Genomic DNA, 24895 nt, shown 5'->3' with positions numbered 1-24895 from the left:
GAGTCACCTCTGCTGCGGAGGATAAATTCATCCGAGTCACCAGCCTCAGAAATCACAGGTTAACAGCAGCTCAGATTAGAGACCAGAGCAATGCCACACAGAGTTCTAGCAGCAGACACATCTCTAGAACAACTGTTAAGAGGAGACTGTGTGAATCAGGCCTTCATGGTAGAATATCTGCTAGGAAACCACTGCTAAGGACAGGCAACAAGCAGAAGAGACTTGTTTGAGCTAAAGAACACAAGGAATAGACATTAGACCAGTGGAAATCAGTGCTTTGGTCTGATGACTCAAAATTTGAGATTTTTGGTTCCAACCACCGTGTCTTGGTGCGACGCAGAAAAGGATGGTCTCTACATGCCTGGTTCCCACCGTGAAGCATGGAGGAGGAGGTGTGAAAGTGTGGGGGTGCTTTGCTGGTGACACTGTTGGGGATTTATTCAAAATTGATAGCATACTGAACCAGCATGGCTACCACAGCATCTTGCAGCGGCATGCTATTCCATCCGGTTTGTGTTTAGTTGGACCATCATTTATTTTTCAACAGGACAATAACCTCAAACACACCTTCAGGCTGTGTAAGGGCTATTTGACCAGGAAGGAGAGTGATGGGGTGCTGCGCCAGATGACCTGGCCTCCACAGTCACCAGACCTGAACCCAATCGAGATGGTTTGGGGTGAGCTGGACCGCAGAGTGAAGGCAAAAGGGCCAACAAGTGCAAAGCATCTCTGGGAACTCCTTCAAGACTGTTGGAAGACCATTTCAGGTGACTACCTCTTGAATCTCATCAAGAGAATGCCAAGAGTGTGCAAAGCAGTAATCAAAGCAAAAGGTGGCTACTTTGAAGAACCTAGAATATGACATATTTTCAGTTGTTTCACACATTTTGGTTATGTACTATACTTCCACATGTGTTAGTTCATAGTTTGGATGCCTTCAGTGAGAATCTACAATGTTCATAGTCATGAAAATAAAGAAAACGATAGACAGTCAAAGAGCAGCAACAATCCAATGCACCGCATGAAAGAGTCCTCGGGATTCAGTGTACAAATGCTGCCATGTGCGCTTTGCAAGAAGTAAAAAGAAACACTGGAAAAGAAAACTTATGGTCAAACCATTTCCCACATTCAACATACGTGTCTCACAAGCAGTGATTTACGTTTAAAACATTTCCCACACTCAGCACACGAAAATGGCTTCTCACCTGTGTGCGATCTCTCATGGGTTAAAAGGTGTCCTTTACGCCCAAAACATTTCCCACACTCAGCACACGAAAAGGGCTTCTCACCAGTGTGTGATCTCTCATGGCTGACAAGACTTCCTTTCTCTACAAAACATTTCCCACGCTCAGCACTCGAAAATGGCTTCTCACCTGTGTGGGATCTCTCATGTCTTAAAAGGTGTCCTTTTTGCCCAAAACATTTCCCACACTCAGCACATGAAAAGGGCTTCTCACCTGTGTGAGATCTCTCATGGCTTAAAAGGTATTCTTTATGCCCAAAACATTTCCCACACTCAGCACATGAATAGGGCTTCTCACCAGTGTGGGATCGCTCATGTTTTATGAGGTTTCCTTTCTCTCCAAAACATTTCCCACACTCAGCACATGAAAAGGGCTTCTCACCTGTGTGAGATCTCTCATGTTTGACGAGGTTTCCTTTATGCCCAAACCATTTCCCACACTCAGCACATGAAAAGGGCTTCTCACCTGTGTGAGATCTCTCATGGCTTAAAAGGTGTCCTTTATGCCCAAAACATTTCCCGCACTCAGCACATGAAAAGGGCTTCTCACCTGTGTGAGATCTCTGATGTTTGACAAGGTTTCCTTTCAATCCAAAACATTTCCCACACTCAGCACATGAAAAGGGCTTCTCACCTGTGTGAGATCTCTCATGGCTTAAAAGGTGTCCTTTCCGCCGAAAACATTTCCCACATTCAGCACATGAAAAGGGCTTCTCACCAGTGTGAGATCTCTCATGGCTGACAAGACTTCCTTTCTCTCCAAAACATTTCCCACACTCAGCACATGAAAAGGGCTTCTCACCTGTGTGAGATCTCTCATGTTTGACAAGGTTTCCTTTCAATCCAAAACATTTCCCACACTCAGCACATGAAAAGGGCTTCTCACCTGTGTGAGATCTCTCATGGCTTAAAAGGTGTCCTTTCCGCCGAAAACATTTCCCACATTCAGCACATGAAAGGGGCTTTTCACCTGTGTGAGATCTCTCATGTTTGACAAGGTTTCCTTTATGTCCAAAACATTTCCCACACTCAGCACTTGAATAGGGCTTCTCACCTGTGTGGGATCTCTCATGAATAACAAGATCTAATTTTTGAACAAAACATTTCCCACACTCAGCACATAAAAAGGGCTTCTCTCTAGTGTGCAATCTCTCCTGATCGGCAATCAGGATCTCTGCAGGAAACTTTTGTCCAGTGACATCATCATCCGTTGTACAGTCTATGGATACAGAGAGACGAGTCTCTGAGAGGTTCCTGATGCTGGGACTCTGCGCTGCAAATAGAGAAACATCATCACTTCCTGTTAGAGAATTCTGAGGGGAGGAAGAATTATCATTAGGGATGGTCAGTGAGGTGCTGAGAATTCCAAGTTGATGAAAAGTTTATGCAGATTAGAAATGAACCAAGTGCAGCAGCTGCACATTTGCATATAGCAATTGTAGAACCAATCATAAGGAAAAGTCTGGAAACCAGATAAGCTGCAGATCACCTAGTCTCTGAGGAAGCGAGCTCGTCTCGTGAAACGCTGTGTTTTTTGTTTATCAGTACGTTTGGATGGGCTAAGAAATAAAGTGGTGATCTGCAGCTTATCTGGTGCCCAGACTTTTTCTTCCGATTGGTTCTACAATTGCTGTCTGGAGGCACAGTAAGTCACCTGAACCCCCCCCCCCCCCTCCCCTCCCCCATAGGCTGCAAAGTAGCATCAAGTGCCGACCAATTCCCTTATCTTCTGTAATGATCCGCTCAGCTGACCACTGTTCAGGTCTGCATTCTGCAGGTCTCTGGAAGAGAGACCTTTTGTCAGTTTTGAAGCTTGCTGCTGCTGGGGAATTTGCATACGTTTGTCATGCAAATTTCCTAGCCACATCCTCTGGAGGTTTGTACTATAAATTCCATGTGATATCACAGACCTTCGCTGGTCATAAGGGTTAGTCCTGTGTAACACTCCTGGAGTGTCAGCCTTGCTCATTGTTTAAAGGGACACTTAAGTAAAAAAAAAAAAAAAAGTTTTACTCACCTATGGCTTTCAATAGCCCCCTGCAGCTGTCCGGTGCCCTCGCCGTCTCCCTCCGATCCTCCTGTCCCCGCCGGCAGCTACTTCCTGTTTCGGTGACAGGAGCTGACAGGCTGGGGATGCGAGTGATTCTTCGCGTTCCCAGACACATTAGCACCCTCTATGCTGCTATATGGTATATGATATATGCTATAGCAGCATAGATGGCGCTATTGTGGCCAGGAACGCGAAGAATCACTCGCGTCCCCAGCCTGTCAGCTCCTGTCACCGAAACAGGAAGTGGCTGCTGGCGGGGCCAGGAGGATCGGAAGGAGATGGTGAGGGCACCGGACAGCTGCAGGGGGCTATTGGAAGCCCCAGGTGAGTAAAACTCATTTTTTTTTGTTTGACTTAAGTGTCCCTTTAAAGATTAGCTTAGAGTAATTCCTGGGACTGCACTAGGCAGGTTCCCTAGTGCAGTTAGGATTGCTTATCTGTTTGTTTGTCTGTTACGATTGTCCTGTCCCAGCGGTGGCCGACAGGAAGTCGTTCTGTGTGTCTGGGTGCTAACCGGAACAGCGGTTGTTACTGGTAGCCCCTTCTGATCTATCTTGCCTGGATCGCACTCACCTTGCGCTAGTGCTGTGGATCCGTCTCTCTCACTTATTCCTGTTTTCGTGTATCTGTCTTGTCTGCTACGAACGCTTGCTGGAGGCTCGATGAGGTAACCGTTAAGCAAGCGCTCGCGTCCTCTGTTTCATGTTTGTCTGTCGGTGGTTAGTTAGGCGTGCTTGTCTCTGTTGTGCTTAACGCGCGGAGACCGCGCATAAACGCGTGCACTGTTGTGAATGAGTGCAGTGTTTGCGTTTAGTTAGCGTTTGTTGTTTTCCTTATCTTCTCATTGTATGATTTGCTGTGCCTTTGCTACTCTCGTGCTCTGCCTTGCTGTAGCCTTGTGTCACCTCTAGCAATCGCCTCTCTCGTGATTGCGTTCCTACTTCATATCTGCTGTTGTGTATGCACCGTCGCGGGTTGGCGACTAGTTTGGTGCACACACATACAATCTGTCCCTTTGGTCAATCTCATTCGCAATTGCTTCTCAGGCGATTGCGTTCTCACTCGATTTCCTTTGTTGTGTGTTCGCCGTCGCAATTTGGCGGCTAGATTGGTGGACATACATACATTCCTCATCTGTGCTTATTCGGTCTTGTGTCGCTGTTAGCAACCGCCATCTCCGGCGATTGCCTTCTCACTTTATCTTCCTGGTTGTGTGTTCATCGTCGCAGGGTGGCGACTAGATTGGTGAACACACATACCCTCTGTCGCTTTGATCTCTCTCTTTTAGGGCTATCTTGCCCTGCGTTTCTGCCCTTCGTGCAATTCCTGTCTTGCGTCTGTGGCAGGGCAGAGGAGCTGTTCCTCTGCACTTCACAGCTCCACCTGCCGACAGGAATTTCCCTTTACAGGTGCATTGCACCTTTTGCTGGGTTCCCTCAAATTATATGCTTGTGGAGGATTTCCGCAGTGTCAGCGCACGTCTTGTGCGCTGATCACGGAGAGGATTCCACAATCGTTACATCTTCATTGCACATTTGCATTAAATTGGCATACAATTTGCACCCTCTCGGAGTTATTGGCATGTCACTGAACATTACTAGTTATCAGCCTGACAGAGAATTGCAGAAGGTTGTGCACATTAAAAGCGGCCAATCACATGCCAATAACTTGGGTATGCATGCAAATTCTATGTAGCCTGACATTTGGCCAATCAAATGCATTTCCTTACAAATGTGATTATTTGCATACAATTTTCATTTCATTTGCATACAAGTCAGAGTTATTTGCATCTCAGTGACTATCCCTGCAGCTAAAGCATTGCCCATACATGGAAACGCAGCAAGTTGTAGAGCTTGATGAGACAATGGAAGCAATGTGCTACTCCTGTGACAACAGACCTATATGTACTTATAGCAAGAAATCTGTGTTATGTTTGTAGAGCAATGTGGTGTCACTTACACATTCTTATTACCGCTGTATCTTCATCTGAGAGACAAGATGTTCATCACCTTATAAAATATACAGAGACAAAGGGAGCCCAGATTGTGGAGTATTAATGCTGAGCTGGTGATTTGTGGAGTGTGAAGGGAAACTCACAAAATAAGGCTGCTTTTTAGGGCAACAGCCATATAGGCATGTGGAGGAATCAGTCTGCACTCGGCTCCCCAGGGCTCCCTCTAGGTCTTGGTCACACTCTTGATAAAGCTATAGTTGGTGGGACAGGCCTGGTGGCCCAAGCTGGAGCCCGAGCCCGAGCCCTCCTGGTGAGGAGGTGACAATGCAAAGGGGGAAAGATAAAATGGTTTGAAACCAATAAAATTGAGGAAAAAAGTGGTGGCTTACATACAGGATGATGTGATATACAGCATATAAATGAATGCATTTCTGTATTGCATAGGTCATATGCTATTTGTAATAAACTATATTATAAATTATTGGTGATGGCCAAACATCAAAATTTTGCGTCTGCCCTATACTTTTTTGTAGTGCCAGTTTTCAACCTTCACCCTGAAGTCAGATGGGACATGACAGCCAAACAGACATGATCCCCACCCGGGCCACTCCTCCCCTTATAAAAAGCACAATCCCGGCGACCATTGTTATTCAGAATTAGTCAGTGTAGGGAGAGCTGCTGCTGCTGATACAGGGACACTAGTAGAGAGGCTGTAGTGTGATAGTGCTGTGTAGTGTGATAGTGTGATAGTGCTGCGTAGCAGTCAGTGTAGGGGGAGGAGCTGCTGCTGCTGATACAGGGACAGAGAGGCTGTAGTGTGATATAGTGCTGTGTAGTAGTCAGTGTAGGGAGAGGAGCTGCTGCTGCTGATACAGGGACGGTGTTATATAGACTGTATTGTGATATAGTGCTGTGTAGCAGTCAGTGTAGGGGGAGTAGCTGCTGCTGCTGCTGATACAGGGACAGTGTTACAGAGACTGTAGTGTGATATAGTGCTGTGTAGCAGTCAGTGTAAGGAGAGGAGCTGCTGCTGCTGATACAGGGACGGTGTTAGATAGACTGTATTGTGATATAGAGCAGTCAGTGTAGGGGGAGGAGCTGCTGCTGCTGATACAGGGACAGTGTTACAGAGACTGTAGTGTGATATAGTGCAGTGTAGCAATCAGTGTAGGGGGAGGAGGCTGCTGCTGCTGCTGATACAGGGACAGTGTTACAGAGGCTGTAGTGTGATATAGTGCTGTGTAGCAGTCAGTGTAGGGGGAGGAGGCTGCTGCTGCTGATACAGGGACAGTGTTACAGAGACTGTAGTGTGATATAGTGCTGTGTAGCAGTCAGTGTAGGGAGAGGAGATGCTGCTACTGATACAGGGACAGTGTTAGAGAGGGTGTAGTGTGATATAGTGCTGTGTAGCAGTCAGTGTAGGGGGAGGAGCTGCTGCTGATACAGGGACAGTGTTAGAGAGGCTGTATTGTGATATAGTGCTGTGTAGCAGTCAGTGTAGGGGGAGGAGCTGCTGCTGCTGATATAGGGACAGTGTTAGAGAGGCTGTAGTGTGATATAGTGCTGTGTAGCAGTCAGTGTAGGGGGAGGAGCTGCTGCAGATACAGGGACAGTGTTAGAGAGGCTGTAGTGTGGTATAGTGCTGTGTAGCAGTCAGTGTAGGGGGAGGAGCTGCTGCTGATACAGGGACAGTGTTAGAGAGGCTGCAGTGTGATATAGTGCTGTGTAGCAGTCAGTGTAGGGGGAGGAGCTGCTGCTTATACAGGGACAGTGTTAGAGAGGCTGTAGTGTGATATAGTGCTGTGTAGCAGTCAGTGTAGGGAGAGGTGCTTCTGCTGCTGAAGATAGAGGGACAGTGAGAGAGAAGCTGTATTGTAATATTGTGCTGTATATCTGCTTTCTAGCTGCTCTGCTACTTGCAGTTCACCAACTAGGGGACCCCCCAATAGTCCATTTGAGGACTCTTCCTAACCACAAAAATCCTTTTAAAGACTGACAGAGACATTACCCTGCTGTAGTTATTATTGGTAGTTGCTTTCTTGTGATGTGTTGTAGCAACACAACACCACCATATACAGTATAGTGTGGCTGTGTCACAGTTACAGCCCGCCGCCCTGTGCAAAAGTAATTTCGTGTCTGACCCTTGTGACACGACGCATGCTGTGTTACCCTCATACAGCATTACAGCAGGACCCGTGTCACCGACCATACTGACTTATCAGGGATATCAGTTTGCCAAAAAGAACAGTGTGGCAGACATTTGTGGCAATACCCCTTTGCTGGTCACTGCCTGCTGTGTGATCAGCGTGTACTGTTACCATGTCACATTTACACCTGTGTGACCGTACTGTGTGTTCTAGGTGATCTATGTGTGCAGTATAAATGCAGAGTATTGTGCAATGAAAGCCGCGCATCTCTCACCTCTCCATCACTTTGAACCTCCCTGTCACCGCTGCCTCAAGTGCCCGGCATCTTCTCGTGTGTCGCATAATGATATGAGGAAGTGGAGATGCCGGACACTAAGGGGGTCAGTGGCTGGAGAATTCACAGTGCTAGAGAGGTAAGAGATGCAAGGCTTCTACATCACCATACTCTGCACTTATACTGACAAGTGGGGGAAGCACAGGAGGGGGGCACTAACACCACCATCAGGGAAGCTGTGCAGACAAGAAGGGGGAGGAGGGGAAAGCACACCACCACCAGGGAAGCTGTGGGGGGAGGAAGGGAGAAGCACACCACCACCAGGGAAGCTATGGAGGAGAGGGAGGGCAGCACACCACCACCAGGGAAGCTATGGAGGAGAGGGAGGGCAGCACACCACCACCAGGGAAGCTATGGAGGAGAGAGAGGGGAGCCCACCACCACCAGGGAAGCTGTGAGGGGAGGGAGGAGGGAAGCACACCATCACTAGGGAAGCTGTGGAGGAGGGATCGGGAGCCCACCACCATCAGCGAAGCTGTGCAAGCGGAAGGTGGGAGCCAGCCACCACCAGGGAAGCTGTAGGGGAGAGAGAGAGTAGCCCACCACCACTAGGGAAGCTGTAGGGGATGAGAAAGGTGAGCCCACCACCACTGAGGAAGCTGTGGAGGGAGGGAGGGGGGAAGCACGCCACCACCAGGGAAGCTGTGGAGGGAGGGAGGGGGGAAGCACACCACCAGGGAAGCTGTGGAGGGAGGGAGGGAGGAAGCCCGCCACCACCAGGGAAGCTGTGGAGGGAGGGAGGGGGGGAAGCACACCACCAGGGAAGCTGTGGAGGGAGGGAGGGAGGAAGCCCGCCACCACCAGGGAAGCTGTGGGAGGAGGGAGGGGGGAAGCACACCACCACCAGGGAAGCTGTGGGGGGAGGGAGGGGAAGCCAGCCACCACCAGGGAAGCTGTAGGGGAGAGAGAGAGGAGCCCACCACCACTGGGGAAGCTGTGGGAGAGGGAGGGGGGAAGCTGTTGGGGAGGGAGGGGGGAAGCTGTTGGGGAGGGAGGGGGGAAGCTGTTGGGGAGGGAAGGGGAAACCCACCAGCAGGGAAACTGTACTGGGGAAGAGGGGGTTACTAGGCACCAAGGAATGGTTTAGGTGTGGGAGGGGGACAAGTAGAAACAAAAAAGCTGTATAAGGCTCCCTGCACACTGCAAATTAGTTTTCTGATTCCGATTTTCCCTGCATACATTCAACAGAAAAACGGATCAAAAAATGCAGCATGCAGTAAAGATTAAAAATCTGAATCGGAACCGGATGTAAAAACCGATTAAAAAGCAGAATCTGAATCGGAAATGCATGCAGTGTGCAAGAGGCCTAAGGGGCACATGGCTGCAAAATGGTCATAGCGAATGGTGTGGAAGGGGCGGGTCTTAGTGTCCATTTTTTCTGGCTACAAAAGTATGTGCATATGATGTCATATCTGCACATGCTCAGTCCATACCAACCAAACAAATACACTTTACTTTTTCATTTAAACCGACTTTATTTACAACAGACACTAACACACATACAGAGACATCAGAACATGCTTCACACACATTGTTACAGTGAGGCAGGGATGACACCTGAGTTTGCTGAAAATGGCTGCTGGTTTTTGGCGGATAATTCTTTGTGTTTTCCGCACATGACGGCCAGCTGGCAGCAGTTACATAGTTATTTGGGTTGAAAAAGACATACGTCCATTGAGTTCAACCGGAAAACAAAGTACAACACCAGTCTGCTCCCTCACATATCCCTGTTGATCCAGAGGAAGGCGAAAACCTTATAAGGCATGGTCCAATTAGCCCCAAAAGGGAAAAAATTCCTTCCCAACTCCAGATGGCAATCAGATAAAATCCCTGGATCAAAACCACTGGGCATTACCTAGTAATTATAGCCATGGATATCTTTCAATGCAAGGAAAGCATCTAAGCATGCCCGTTTCTAGGGCCGTGCGGGCCGTTCCGCCGCCCTCAACGCTGTTGGTTGGGGGGAGCCGGAGCCACGGGGAGGGCAGCCCTACCTCTCCCTCCCTTCCTCTCCTCTCCCTGGCCTCCCTTCGAGCTCCCCCCTCAGATACAGAGTGAGCAGGAAGCGCTGTATACAACTCACCTCCCTGCGCTACAATCGCCGCTCTCTCGCCAACAGTCTCCTCTCTGCATACACGCTGATACACACGCTGATACACACGCTGCTTCCAGCTAATTGGGAAGCAGCGTGTGTATCAGCATGTATGCAGAGAGGAGACTGTCGGCAAGAGAGCGGCGATTGTAACGCAGGGAGGTGAGTTGTATACAGAGTTTCCTGCTCACTCTGCCTCTGAGGGGGGATCACGGAGGGCGGCCCGGGAGAGGAGAGGAAGGGAGGGGTCGGGCTGCCCTCCCCGTGGCTCCGGCTCCCCCCTCCATTGTGGGGGGCAGCTACTTATCTAACCTATACTGGGGGGCACCTACCTAATAAACCTATACTGGGGGCACCTACCTAATCTAACCTATACTGGGGGCACCTACCTAATCTAACCTATAGTGGGGGCACCTACCTATCTAACCTATACTGGGGGGCACCTACCTAATTAACCTATACTGGGGGCACCTCCCTAATCTAACCTATACTGGGGGGCACCTACCTAATCTAACCTATACTGGGGGGCACCTACCTAATCTTACCTATACTGGGAGGCACCTACCTAATCTAGTCTATACTGGGGGGCAGTAGTCTATACTGGGGGGGGGCGCAATTTTTACTCCCTTGCCCTGGGTGCATTTTAGCCTACAAACTGCACTGCATCTAAGCCCCCTTTAAATGCAGATATAGAATTTGCCATAACTGCTTCCTGTGGCAATACATTCCACATCTTAATCATTTAGGGTGCTGAGCATAGTGTGTAAACTGCAAGTATTAGAGAATGATGCAATGTTGTAAAAAAAAATAATAAAAAAAAAAAAATTAAAAAAAAAAACCATATCACTGAAAATAAACAGGAGACTAATTTTTTTTTTTTTTTTTTTTTTTTTTTTTTTTTTTTTGCTACTAATGTTCTGTTAACCATTTCAGCCCGCAGGGATTTTTCACCTTATGCAACAGAGCAATTTTCACCTCCCATTTATTCGCTAATAACTTTATCAATAATTATCACAATGAATTGATCTATATCTTGTTTTTTCCGCCACTAATTAGGCTTTCTTTAGGTGCTACATTTTGCTAAGAATTATTGTTTTTTTTAATGCATTTTAACAGGAAAAGAAAGAAAAAAAATTGAAAAAAAGTCATTATTTCGTAGTTTTCGGCCATTAGAGCTTTATAATAATACATGCTACCATAATTAAAACCTATGTATTTTATTTGCCCATTTCTCTTGGTTATTACACCATTTCAATTTTGTCCCTATCACAATTTATGGTGCCAATATTTTATTTGGAAATAAAGGTGCATTTTTTTTTCAGTTTTGTGTCCATCACTATTTACAAGCTTATAATTTAACAAATGGTCGTAATATACCCTCTTCATATGCATATTTAAAAAGTTCAGACCCTTAGGTAACTATTTATGTTCTTTGTTTTTTTTGTTTGTCATTTTTTTTTCATTAAAAATTTTATTTGGGTAATTTTTGGTGTGGGAAATAAACAGTTAATGTTAAATGTAATATGTGTTTCTTGTACTAAAAAAAAGTATGTAGATGTAGTTTACCATTTCGCCACAAGATGGCCACAGTGAGTTTGTTTATTTTTCCATTCCTAGCTTCTCGGAAGCATATAGAGGACAGATTTTTTTTCTTTTTCACAAAGACAGAGGCCTCTGATGAGATGCCGTCGTTTTTTTTTGCTGGGGACTCGGAAAATTAACAGGAACCATGATCCTATTGATTGATCCCTGGGCTACCGGGGGACAGCACGGGGGCGTGCGAGCGTGCCCGCGGGAGGGCGCATCAGCATTGCGACAGCCGCCTGGACGTGAGGATCATGTCCAGGCGGCATAAATGGTTAATTATCCGTACCACACAACCAATTCATTATATCATTTTTTTCCGCTTCAGTGTCACTTTAAATAATAGGAAAATGTGGGCTGTACACCAGTCTATTGGAACTCTGCCAGATGAAAAGGAGTCACAAATAGATAAGATAAAGGAGTTTATCAATAACTGAACTTAATTCCCTTAGGACCCGAGGATGCATGCCATCTAGGCCAGGTGCCTTATCCATTTTTATTTTATTTAGTCTTGCCTTCACTTCTTCCTGCATTGAATATTTAACATTAAAATTAATTTAATCAATTACTATTAAAACTTATTTGGGTTAGATTTGATATCCCTAGTGATTTGAATTTCAGTTTCAATCTTTGCCAGCCTAATTTATTTTTTACCACTTTTATTGCACTCCTTATAATTGCTTTATGCAGCCTCGGTCTCCTCCTGTTTTAAGGCCTTATAAGCATTCTTTTTCCACTTCATTTTATCTCTAACCTTTCCATTCATCCAAAGAGGTATTTTTTGTTATTCCTAGACATTTTGTTTCCATATGGGATATTTCCTTCAGTGTTCTTCCCTTGTATTATTTTATCCCAGTCCAGCGAACTTAGTGCCTGCCTGGGTTGACTTAACTTTGCTTCTCTAAACTTTATAGTTTTAGATGTTCTGCAGTTCTGTGACCTATCAATCACCAGATCAAACGTTATGTTGTGATCACTATTCCCAAAATGTTCTTGAACCTGCACATTTGATACATTATCTTGTCTTTTATCTGGTCAATTGTTCTGTAGTGTTGACAGAAATCTGCCACTTTTACTGGAATGAGTACCGTATATACTCACAAGCAAGCCAACCCGCATGTAAGCCGACCCCCCAACTTTTACCTGGAAAACCAGGAAAAAATGATTGACCTCCATATAAGCCGGGGGTAGGAAATGCTGGCCACGTGATCCCCCCCAGTGTGTTCCAGTATAGCTAGTATAGTGCCCAGTATAGCTAGTAAAGTGCCCAGTATGGGTAGGTAGTCCCCCAGTATAGCTAGTATAGTTCCCAGTATAGGTAGGTAGTCCCCCAGTATAGCTAGTAAAGTGCCCAGTTTAGCTAGTATAGTGTCCCAGTATAGCTAGCATAGTGTCCCAGTATAGCTAGCATAGTGCCCCAGTATGGCTAGCATAGTGCCCCAGTATGGCTAGCATAGTGCCCCAGTATGGCTAGCATAGTGCCCCAGTATAGCTAGCATAGTGCCCCAGTATAGCTAGCATAGTGCCCCAGTATAGCTAGCATAGTGCCCCAGTATAGCTAGCATAGTGCCCCAGTATGGCTAGCATAGTGCCCCAGTATAGCTAGCATAGTGCCCAGTATAGCTAGCATAGTGCCCCAGTATAGCTAGCATAGTGCCCCAGTATAGCTAGCATAGTGCCCCAGTATAGCTAGCATAGTGCCCCAGTATGGCTAGCATAGTGCCCCAGTATGGCTAGCATAGTGCCCCAGTATGGCTAGCATAGTGCCGCAGTATAGCTAGCATAGTGCCCCAGTATAGTCCCAGTATGGGTAGGTGGGTGGGTAGGTTGTTAGTGCCCCTCCCCGCTCCCCCCGCGGCCGCCGCTGCTATTACCTTAGGCGGCGCCCCTTCCTCTATCCCCGTCATGCTCCGGTAACTGACTCACAGCAGCGTGCCCCTCGGCGGCTGCTGCTGAGATGATGGAGGAAACCATAGAGAGCGGCTTCCTGTAGCGGCGATGCCGTTACTATGGGAACCGCTCTCTATGGTTTCCTCCGTCATCACAGCAGCCGCCGAGGGGCGCACTGCTGTGAGTCAGTTACCGGAGCATGACGGGGATAGAGGAAGCGGCGCCGCCTAAGGTAATGGCAGCGGCGGCCGTGGGGGGAGCGGGGAGGGGTACTACCACGCCCACCCACCTACCCATGCTGGCCTGGCACATCACTCGCAAGCAAGCCGAACCCCCAACTTTTGGGCCACTTTTAGGGGGGTGAAAAATGTGGCTTGCTTGCGAGTATATACGGTAGTTTCAATATCCCAATCAATGTCTGGATAGTTGAAATCACCCATAACTATGACCTCACTTTTACTTGACGTTTTTTCAATCTGCTGTAGTATTTGCCATTCGGCAGTATCATGAATATATTGCGACATGAAGCACATCCCAATAAGCAATTAACAACCATTATTTCCACCATGAATATTTACCCAAACAGAATCCACATCTTCACAATCTCCATCCAGTTCATCGTTCATGGAGGCTGTAAAAGAGTTTTTAACAAAGAGACAAACCCCTCCACCTTTTCTCCCTGCTCTGTCCTTCCTAAACACATTGTATCCCTCTAAATTTGCTATCCAGTCATGGCTTTCATCCATCCATGTCTCTGTTATTCCCACAATATCATAGCCTTTGTTGATCAGAACGAACTTTGCTTCATCCATTTTATTAGCAATTCTCCTAGCATTGGTTACCATGCACTTTATATTTTTACCACCACATTTTCCAATTTTGGTTACATTTAATGGGCTTCATGAACTTTGCACTGCCTCCTTACTTTTTACACTGCCCCCACCCCCTATCCATTCCCTGTAATATTAGGCTACAACTGTTGTTTTTTTTACCTTATCTTGTCAACACATTGAGATTTTTCTCCTCTAACCATTTAGCGACCTTCTCCCCAATGCAGCTGCACCCTCCCCATTTAGGTGTAGCCCATCCCTGCTGCATTGGGGAGAAGAACCTGTAGCCATCTGCAAAGTCAGCCCAGTTCTCCAGGAACAACCCCCCTTCCCCTTCCTGCACCAATTTCTCAGCCACTTATTTAACTCCCTAAGCTCCCTCTGTCTCTCAGATGTAGCGCGTGGCACTGGTAGTATTTCAGAAAATACCACCTTGGAGGTCTTTGCTTTAAGTTTATCTCCAAGTAGCTGAAAGTCATTTTTGAGGACCTTCCATCTCCCATTAACTTTGTCATTGTTACTAATGCGTAGCATGACAGCCGGGTCTTCCCCAGCCCCACCCAATAATCTGCCAATGCGTTCCGCTATATGCCGAACCCGAGCATCCGGGAGACAACACACTGTACGGCATTCACGGTTTCTTCAACACATGACCCTATCTGTGTGCCTAATAATCAAATCCCTTATCACCAGTATCTGTCTAGCCTTTGCTGCTCTCCTATTCCCATTCTCATTGCAGCGGTTGTCTGACAGCAATAGGAATTGCAGGCAGTGTGTGAAAAAAGCAACAACGTTTTCTTCTCCCGCATGCCGAAAAATGTACATTTTAACAACTGACCATACATGTCCACAGGAAAGCATTACTTGAGTTTTCTCATGTGATTTATCACAGCAGAATGCCTGCAATTACCCCAAGTGTGATCCCTGCCTGAATATGTCATACATGACACACACAAGTTATACATTTGTTACATGGTGATAAGGGCCTAAGCATATGGCTGCCTTGTCTGCAGCACAAGTGGCCGTGTGTCTTACAGAACACCCCCCAGCTTACACCCTTCTAGAGACTCAGGCAGGGAGAGCACTTGTCATGATTTGTCTGCAGCACAGGTGGCCGTGCATCTTACAGAACATCCCCCCCCCCCAGCTTAAAGAGAACCAGAGATGAAGCACCCTCATGTATTTTACCTTATAAATCAGTGGGAACATGACAGTAAACACCTAATCTGCTCTTTGTTTCATTGTTCTCTGTTTAATTTGCCTGTTATCACCTCTGATAAGAGTCCCGACTGAGCAGTCGGTCTGGCTTTGCTACAGAATAATTATAGCTGAGACTGTGTTCTTTGGTGTCTTTTCAAGTCCAAGCCTGCCCCCTGCTGGCTCTGCTCAGGAATCATAGCTGAGTCATTATAGCAAAGCCAGACTCAATGCTCAGTCCGGGATTCTTATCTCAGCTAGATAACAGACACTTTTAGCAGTGAGGATGAAACAGAGAGCAGGGTAAATGTTTTCTCTAATGTTTCCACTGATTTCTACGGTAAAATACATGAGGGTGCTTCGTCTCTGGTTCACTTTAAACCCTTCTAGAGACTCAGACAGGGAGCACACTTGTCATGATTTGTCTGCAGCACAGGTAGCCGTGCATCTTACAGAACACCCCCCAGCTTACACCCTTCTAGAGACTCAGGCAGGGGGCGCACTTGTCATGATTTGTCTGCAGCACAAGTGGCCATGCGTCTTACAGAACACCCACAAGCTTAAACCCTTCTAGAGACTCAGGCAGGGAGCGCAATTGTCATGATTTGTCTGCAGCACAAGTGGCCGTGCGTCTTACAGAACACCTCCCAGCTTACACCCTTCTAGAGACTGAGGCAGGGAGAGCACTTGTCATGATTTGTCTGCAGCACAAGTGGCCGTGCGTCTTACAGAACACCCCCCCAGTTTACACCCTTCTAGAGACTCAGGCAGGGAGAGCACTTGACATGATTTGTCTGCAGCACAAGTGGCCATGCCTCTTACAGAACACCCCCCAGCTTACACCCTTCTAGAGACTGAGGCAGGGAGAGCACTTGTCATGATTTGTCTGCAGCACAAGTGGCCGTGCATCTTACAGAACACCTCCCAGCTTACACCCTTCTAGAGACTCAGGCAGGGAGCACACTTGTCATGGTTTGTCTGCAGCACAAGTGGCCATGCTTCTTACAGAACACCCCCCAGCTTACACCCTTCTAGAGACTCAGGCAGGGAGCCCACTTGTCATGATTTGTCTGCAGCACAAGTGGCTGTGCATCTTACAGAACACCCCCCAGCTTACACCCTTCTAGAGACTCAGGCAGGGAGAGCACTTGACATGATTTCTCTGCAGCACAAGTGGCCGTGCATCTTACAGAACACCCCCCAGCTTACACCCCTCTAGAGACTCAGGCAGGGAGCACATTTGTCATGATTTTTCTGCAAGGCAAGTATTGCAGGCCAGTAACCCTAAGTCACCCCTACTGTTACCAATCTGTATATGGTAATGTACAGTGACCATCATCAACATATTACAGGCTAGTAACACCAAGTCACCCCTACTGCGTCCAAACTGTGTACAGTTATGTATTGTGGCCATTATCAGCTTATTACAGGCCGGTAACTACATTTCAAAAACAGAACAGGGCACTCCAAAGCCATCAGGGTGACTGTACTGTGCCTGCTAGCAAACTGTCATTAAACACAATTAAGAAAGAAAGTTTTAGATGAGAAAAATCTAACATTTACAACCCTAATATGGCCAGTCTGTGAGCAGTGACACAGTCATAACAGCTAAAGATATTCAATATTTAATGTTGATAACTCACCTGTTCTGCTTTCTGGAAGAGGGTCATCATCTATAGTTGTCCCCATCATGTCACCTCCCTCTGCAGACTGCTGATCACTCCTCACATACGTCTCCTCTTCTTCCTCTTTCATTGTCCCCATCATGTCACCCTCCTCAGCAGACTGCTGATCACTCCTCACATATGTCTCTTCTTCTTCCTCTTTAATTGTCCCCATCATGTCACCCTCCTCTGCAGACCGCTGATCACTCCTTACATATGTCTCTTCTTCTTCCTCTTTAATTGTCCTCATCATGTCACCCTCCTCTGCAGACTGCTGATCACTCCTCACATACGTCTCTTCTTCTTCCTCTTTAATTGTCCTCATCGTGTCACCCTCCTCTGCAGACTGCTGATCACTCCTCATATACGTCTCTTCTTCCTCTTTAATTGTCCCCATCATGGCACCCTCCTCCATAGACTGCAGATCACTCCTCACATATGTCTCTTCTTCTACCTCTTTAATTGTCCTCATCATATGACCCTCCTCCATAGACTGCTGATCATTCCTCACATACGTCTCCTCTTCATCCTCCTTAATTGTCCTCATCATGTCACCCTCCTCCATAGACTGCTGATCACTCCTCACATATGTCTCTTCTTCTTCCTCTTTAATTGCCCTAATCATGTCACCCTCCTCCATAGACTGCTGATCACTCCTCACATATGTCTCTTCTTCTTCCTCTTTAATTGTCCCCATCACCGCAACCTCCTCCATAGACTGCTGATCACTCCTCACATATGTCTCTTCTTCTTCCTCTTTAATTGTCCTCATCATATGACCCTCCTCCATAGACTGCTGATCACTCCTCACATATGTATCTTCTTCTTCCTCTGTAATTGTCCTCATCATGTCACCCTCCTCCGTGGACTGCTGATCATACCTCACATACGTCTCTTGTTCTTTGAGCTCAGATCTGAGTTCTAAAAAAGTATAAGAAATTATATATGTAAAACATTATTAATAAACAGAGAACACAAAATAACTAATTTGCTGGGGGTTGGTGATCTCTCAGACCAGAGGTGCTACCAATTTTAAGCTTGTGAGCTGCTTCAAAAATAACAAATTGAAAATGACCTACCAGGCAGAATTTACCTACAGATGCAAGCCACAACTGCAGCACATGCACAGCGGCAGTCCATCAGTGATTACAAGCCACAACTGCAGCACATGCACAGCGGCAGTACATCACTGATTACCACAAGCCACAACTGCAGCACATGCACAGCGGCAGCCCATCAGTGATTACCACAAGCCACAACTGCAGCACATGCACAGCGGCAGTCCATCAGTGATTACCATAAGCCACAACTGCAGCACATGCACAGTGGCAGTCCATCAGTGATTACCACAAGCCACAACTGCAGCACCTGCACAACGGCAGCCCATCAGTGATTACCACAAGCCACAACTGCAGCACATGTACAGCGGCAGTCCATCAGTGATTACTACAAGCCACAACTGCAGCACATGCACAGCGGCAGTCCATCAGTAATTACAACAAGCCACAACTGCAGCACAGTCCATTAGTGATTACCACAAGCCACAACTGTAGCACATGCACAGCGGCAGCCCATCAGTGATTACCACAAGCCACACCTGCAGCATATGCACATCAGCTATCAGGGTAATGTCCTCCGTCACAGGGAAGAGATACAGGCCTACCTTCTATAACGGCTGGGATAAACATAAAACTCCTGTGACTGCAGAAATAAACACAAATGATAAGAGGTGTACTTAGATGCATGATTTATAGCATAAGATGTAATATAAATCCAGAGATAAGGTAATACAGAGTGTGCATACGTGTGAGGCACCAGCTGGAGGTGGTAGCTGCTCCAGGAGGACCTTATGGGTTCAGTATTTGTAGCACAACTATTATCCCATTAGCAGCTTTAATAGAGTTATCTAGTTTGAGATAAGTGCTCTGCTGCTTTTCACCTCAGTTGGCAGAATTTGTTGTGCTGTTAATTCCTGGAATACTTTGATCTCACTCTCTAGCAGAAAATATAGAAAATGAAAGCAGAAGTCCTCTGTTATGGTCTCACACTGCTGCCTAGTGACATCTGGCCATAAATACACATCACAGCTGTACAAATTAGAAGTAGGAAAATGTAACAAATAAAGAAATAAAAAAGCAAGTAGTTTTCTGTGAACCCCATCAATAAAGTACATACATTTTTTTATTTTTTTTTAATAAAAGCCAGTGATGGTGAAAATAGTTTTTACCAGCACATCCTCCTTGAGACTTGTCTCCTTCCCAGCTTTAGACAGGATGCCATTAGCATGAGATTTAAATATTACATGAGGCAAAATATATATATATATATATATATATATATATATATATATATATATATATATATATATATATATATATATATATATATGCTCAGGCTTATCTTTTCAGTTGTTTTCCCTGTTTGGAGGAAGCCTGTGTGGACTCCCCTGTATACGTTGGGCAGAAGGGGTCAGTGTGGGGGCGCGCATATTTCCACATGCCAGAAGTTCCAGCGGAAGTCCGCCTACTTGTCAGGTGATGGCGTCCCAGGTAGCTTTTGTCTTCCAGCCTGCTGATTTCAGCATATATCTAACCAGTGACAGGTAACACAAACTGCGGCTACAGCTGGTAACGGACATTCGGTTACTGCTCCCTGCTTACTGGACAGTGAGCTCATGCAAGTATACAGGAAATCCAGCAGGTTTCTGAAGATCATGAAGCCAAGTCATTCGTTCTTAAATAAGGTGGCATGAAACCCTTTCTATAATTTGAACCCTCTGTTAATGTCTTGAACTGTTTCCTAAATGTGTACTAGAAATGTTTCTTGGTTCATTTTTGAAGTTACCCTTAACCACTCTGGCGTTCCATTTATTGCAGCCACGGGTGGCTTTTTTGAAATAAAATGGTTATTTTTTACTGTAGCTAGCTCTAGTCCCCCGGCACTGTGTCCCCCCCACCTCCGCTCGCCGCCGGCAATATTTAGAGATCCTGCGATGGCCGAGACTTCCGCCATAGCTTCAGGTGTTGCTATGGCAATGATCTGACATGACGTCATGCACAGTCCCGATCGCCGCCATAGCGACCCCTGTAGGCTACAGAAAGGCTGTGCCGGCGCAGGCTCCGGGGGGGGGGGGGGTTAAGTCAAAACAGCGGCGATCGGGGGGGGGGGATCAGAGCGGGCCGGGGGCGATCGGAGGGGTGATGTAGGTAGCCAAGTGCTAGCTACACCCCCTCCTAAAATTTTGTGCAAAAAGACGCTCCAGGGGCTGAGAAATCCACCACGTCAGGTAATGGACGAGCTGAGCTCGTCATTACCGCCAAGGTGGTTAAGAATAAGAAATATAAAATGTATGAAAATGTTTAAAGGGGTTCTGTGGAGGGGCTCAAAAGACAAAATCCAACACTTACCTGGGGCCTCTATCGGCCCCCTGCAGCTGTATTGTCCTGCACCGTCCTTCTACGATCCTCGTTTCCCCGCCGCCGGTCCCGGTCTAATATCCGTCTAAATAGATAAATAGTGCTCGCTCCCGCACGCGTCACCGGGAGCTTACTGTGCAGGCGCAGTACAATGTTTTCTTGCACTACGTCTGCGCAGTAAGCTCCCGATGACGCGTGCGTCCACGCTAGATTAGAGCGGGACCGGTGGTGGGGAATAGAGGATTGGAGGACGGCGCAGGACATGACAGCTGCAGGAGGCCGATAGAAGCTCCAGGTAAGTGTCAGATTTTGTCTTTTTAACCCCCTCCACAGAACCCCTTTAAGACATTAACAGAGGGATTAAATTTGGGAATGGGATTCGTAAAAACTTATTTAACATGATTGAACTGTCTTCATGATCTTCAGAAACGTGCTGGATTTCATATATACTTGCATGAGCTCACTGGCTCCAGCCTACCGATCACCTGACATCTAACTGCTAAACAGCAACCAGCACAACTGCCATCTATGTGTTTACCATTTACCTACATCAGTGTTTTACTTCAGCTCACATCTGAAAATATTCCTCGGTCAACACCCAACCCCAAGAAATTTCCTTGTGACATCTAACACCCCCCCTTCCTTCCACCACCAAAATCTCACACTCCAAACGTCAGAGACTTCAGGGATATTATTCCCCCAGTGTTCCTTGTGTAAAAACCTCAGGGACAAGTTCACTTTATCCTGAATCTGAAAAGGTTGAAGCAGTACAATTCAGGTCATTTTGAATGGACAACATTCATTCAGTAGTCTCCGAGACGATCCGAGATGAAAAACTAACTATTACAAAAAAAAAAACAACATAATCTCCCCTCTGCCTCTGAAATCAATGGTTAGTAACACCTCCCCCTCTTCCTGCCCAGACTGAGCTCCCATGACCCTTTGCTACTGCCAAGGCTCTCTGAAAACCTGTGGGCGTGGTTTATTTAGTTTATAGGGAATTAGAGTATTAAAACAAAAACAAAAAAGTATTTGGCTTGAGGAATGCCCTATAAACAATAGGAAAGGAACACAATTATGCAATGAGTAAAAGTTCACCTCGGATCCACTTTAAGTCGTTTCTTTTCTCTCTTTTCAGAATACAGGGGCCATATCAATAGGAAAGGCCATGGCAGTACTGAGAATATTGACCTCCACATTCCTGGCACTCCAGTGGGGACAACTACACACCACGATCCTTCAAAAATGGATACTCAAAGTCTGGAACAAAGAACTTCACATCCTTAGACAAGAAGTTGTGAAAGTATCCCTCATCTGGTGGCAGAATCCACCTCATCTATCCAGGGAAGTCTATGGCCTCAATTCATCAAACAATTTGCGGTAAAAATCTGCTTTTCGTTAATTTACCGTATGTGAAATTTACCGGATGTTTAGTAGTATTCAGCAATTTTTTTTTTCGTTTTCAGCAGTTGTTCGTTAAAAGATCGCTAGTGTTCGGTAATGATGCGGTAAGCATGCAGTAAATATCGACACTAGCAATCTTTTATTGAATAAAAGAAATTTTCAAGTGCATTGTGGGTAAGGAAGGTGCATTGTGGGCTACGGAGGCTGGCTAAAAAGCTTTTGGCGCTACTAGGGGTGTGTTCATATGTGCTCCATAACAAGTAATAGTTACAATTTAAAGAGAACCTGAACTGCAAATGAAAAGTCAAAATAAACATAAACATGTCATACTTACCTCCTGTGTAGTCTACTCATCAATCTTTCTCCTCTTCTGCGTCCTGTTTTTCCTCTGTGATCAATGGAATTTTTTGTCCACCATTTTGAAAAAAAAAATGGCCATTACCCCATAACAGCTTCCTGGTTAGCACACTGTTAAACTGCAATATTGCCCACTTGAGCCATAGGGAAACATGGGCATTAGCTTACACATTCAGTTGTAATTGACAGTAGCTGATATATAACTGACAGTAACTGGTATATTTTAGTTCTGACAAAATATTGTCAGAACTGGAAAGGATCACTGTAAGAAGAAAATGGTGAGCTTCTGAGAGGAACTGACAGCGAGGTAAGGAAGTAATATTGATTTGCAGCTACATCATGTGTTTATTTTAAATAATTTTACTCAGTTCAGGTTTCCTTTAGATACAACGACAGCAGAAACATAAATAAAGACAGGGCAGTGCGGGCGATATTGCGCTCGGAATTTACCACCCTGACACGCCCCTTTTCTGCTTCTTGAATACTAGTTTCGGAAAATGTACCGCACAATTTCTGCCAGAATACCGCACGCACAATATTGACATACGATGTCATTTATGAATACTAACTTCCGCTAAATGATAGTGCTAAATTACCAAAAGCTCAATAAGCATTCGGTAACACTTAATGAATCAAGGCCTATGGAGTTATCCATCCCAAAAGACAACCATGACAGATGGCAGCTCTTGGGGTTGGGGGGCCCACATGCACTTTTGCACAATACAGGTCCACATGGATCCAGAATCAATCCTTGAACATCAGAGTGTTGGTTGTAGGCTGTATGGAAAGCCCTTCAGCGTACAGATATTTTGATATTATGTTACTGTACGGACTGACAGCAGCAGTATCATAGCATATATAAATTTGGGTGGGGGGAGCTTTTGGGGATGAAACGAGAAGACAATTGTTTTGGTCCTAGACTTACCAGATTCCCCACTGGGCAGAGCAGAATTATGAATGCTAAAGCCCCATCTACACGAGGCGATCCGGCGGCTCGATTAGCCGCCGGATCGCCTCTTCCGCATCCCCGCGCTTACCCGCCGCGCCCCTGCTCGCCCGCGCGTCGGATTCGATCCCCCCTCGGCCCCGCGCGGCGCCGCTTATCTTCCGTTCGTGGGGAACGAGCAGAGCGGTGGCAAAATCGAGCCACATCCGCGGCTCGATTGATAAGACACGTCGCCACGTGTAGACGGGGCTTTAAAGCAGTACACCTGAAGGAGTCTTTGAATTGTCTGGCAGACTATTTCAGCCAATCAGCGCTCACACATGACAAATGATGTCTGAACAATGAGGTTACAGGGACATATTGGCTCTTTGGGGCACTCCAGAGGTGGATGTGTTTTTGGTGGATTGGGGATTGAATCTAATCTGTGTGTTTCCTCCACTAAACTTATTACAGCAGGTTCTCAACAAGATCCGGAGATACCAGGCCCGAGCTATTCTAAAAGAAGCTCTTTGTCCCCTAAAGACCATGGTTTGCTCTACTGCAGAGTTCAGCAATAACAGAACCTATCCTGTTGCCGGATCGGCCAGATCTCCTGACACTGGGCCCTGCTCAGCTCAGACTTCTTCATCTCTCCGCATGGAACCTGAGTGGTGGGGTATCCTAAAATCAAAAGGATTTTCAGCTAATCTGTCTGAGGCTTTGATTCAGAGCAAGAATACAATAACAAGCAATTTTTGCGGCCATGCGACCGCGGGAGGGAAATTTTTGTTACAAACTTCTTTTATATAGTGTAACCAGCACTAGGCTAGCTACACATGTGCCCCAAGTCCCCCGGCACCGCTCTGACCCCCCGATCGCTGCTAGCTATATTTACCTATCCACGATCCCACAAGAACCGCAACTTCCCGGAACAGCTTCTGTCATCGCTATGGCAACGATCGGACATGATGTCTGACGTCATGCGCAGTTCCGATCCTCCCCATACTGATGCCTGGTGGCTATTGGAGAGGCTGCGCCATTGCAGGTTCCGGGGGGGGGGGGGAGGTATGTATAAGGGCGGTGATAGGGGGTATAAGAGGGTGCCGGCGTCAATTGCGTCAATTGGGGGCTACATGTGCTACAAGTGCTAGCTACGTGATCTAATACAATTTGTATTAACAAAAAACAACTCACCCGGGGCCATGTGATCCCCTGTGGCGGTATGGACGAGCTGAGCTCATCCATACTGCTCAGGTGGTTAAGGTTCAAACTTCAGCCTAAGTGCTTTTCTAGAAAGAAAACTGGCAGAAGAATTTTTTCTCAGTTTCTTTCATGCCTTAAAGAAACTAAAATTGGTTGTTCATTCCAAGCTACCCACATGCAGTGGCGAATCTAGGGGTAATAGCGCCTGTGGCAAGCACTGAATTTGCACCCCTATCCAATTATCCTATTAACCTCTTGACGACCTCAGTGTTAAACCCCCCTAAAGACCAGGCCATTTTGCATTAAATTGACCACTGCGGCTTTAAAGTGAACCTTAAGTGAGAAAAAAAAATTGAGTTTTACTCACCTGGGGCTTACCTCAGCCCCCTGCAGCTGTCCGATGCCCACGACGAGTCGCTCTGATGCTCCGGGTCCCGCTGGCGGCCACTTCCGGTTTCGCCGTCAGGACCCGTCAGGCTGGGGCACGCGGCTGATTCTACGTGTTCCCAGCCTAAATAGCACCCCTATGCGGCCATATGTCCGCATAGGGGTGCCTATGCGGCCATATGTCCGCATAGGGGTGCCTATGCGGACATATGGCCGCA

General features: G+C 46.5%; 1 protein-coding gene across 1 annotated transcript in view; it reads right to left on the bottom strand.

The window, feature by feature from the left end:
• Positions 1-968: 968 nt before the first annotated feature.
• Positions 969-24895, bottom strand: part of LOC137537135 (uncharacterized) — a 171530-nt gene continuing 147603 nt past the window's right edge. The window contains exons 18-19 of the mRNA XM_068259265.1: positions 16965-17906; positions 969-2516 (exon numbers count right to left, since the gene is read on the bottom strand). Of these exons, the coding sequence (XP_068115366.1) occupies positions 1129-2516; positions 16965-17906 (2330 nt within the window). The 3' untranslated portion in view covers positions 969-1128. The remainder of the gene's footprint in view (positions 2517-16964; positions 17907-24895) is intronic.

This window comes from Hyperolius riggenbachi, chromosome 10 (genome assembly GCF_040937935.1).
Source record: "Hyperolius riggenbachi isolate aHypRig1 chromosome 10, aHypRig1.pri, whole genome shotgun sequence".
In the NCBI taxonomy this organism is placed as follows: Eukaryota; Metazoa; Chordata; class Amphibia; order Anura; family Hyperoliidae; genus Hyperolius; species Hyperolius riggenbachi.
This window is presented reverse-complemented; position numbering and strand designations above follow the sequence as displayed.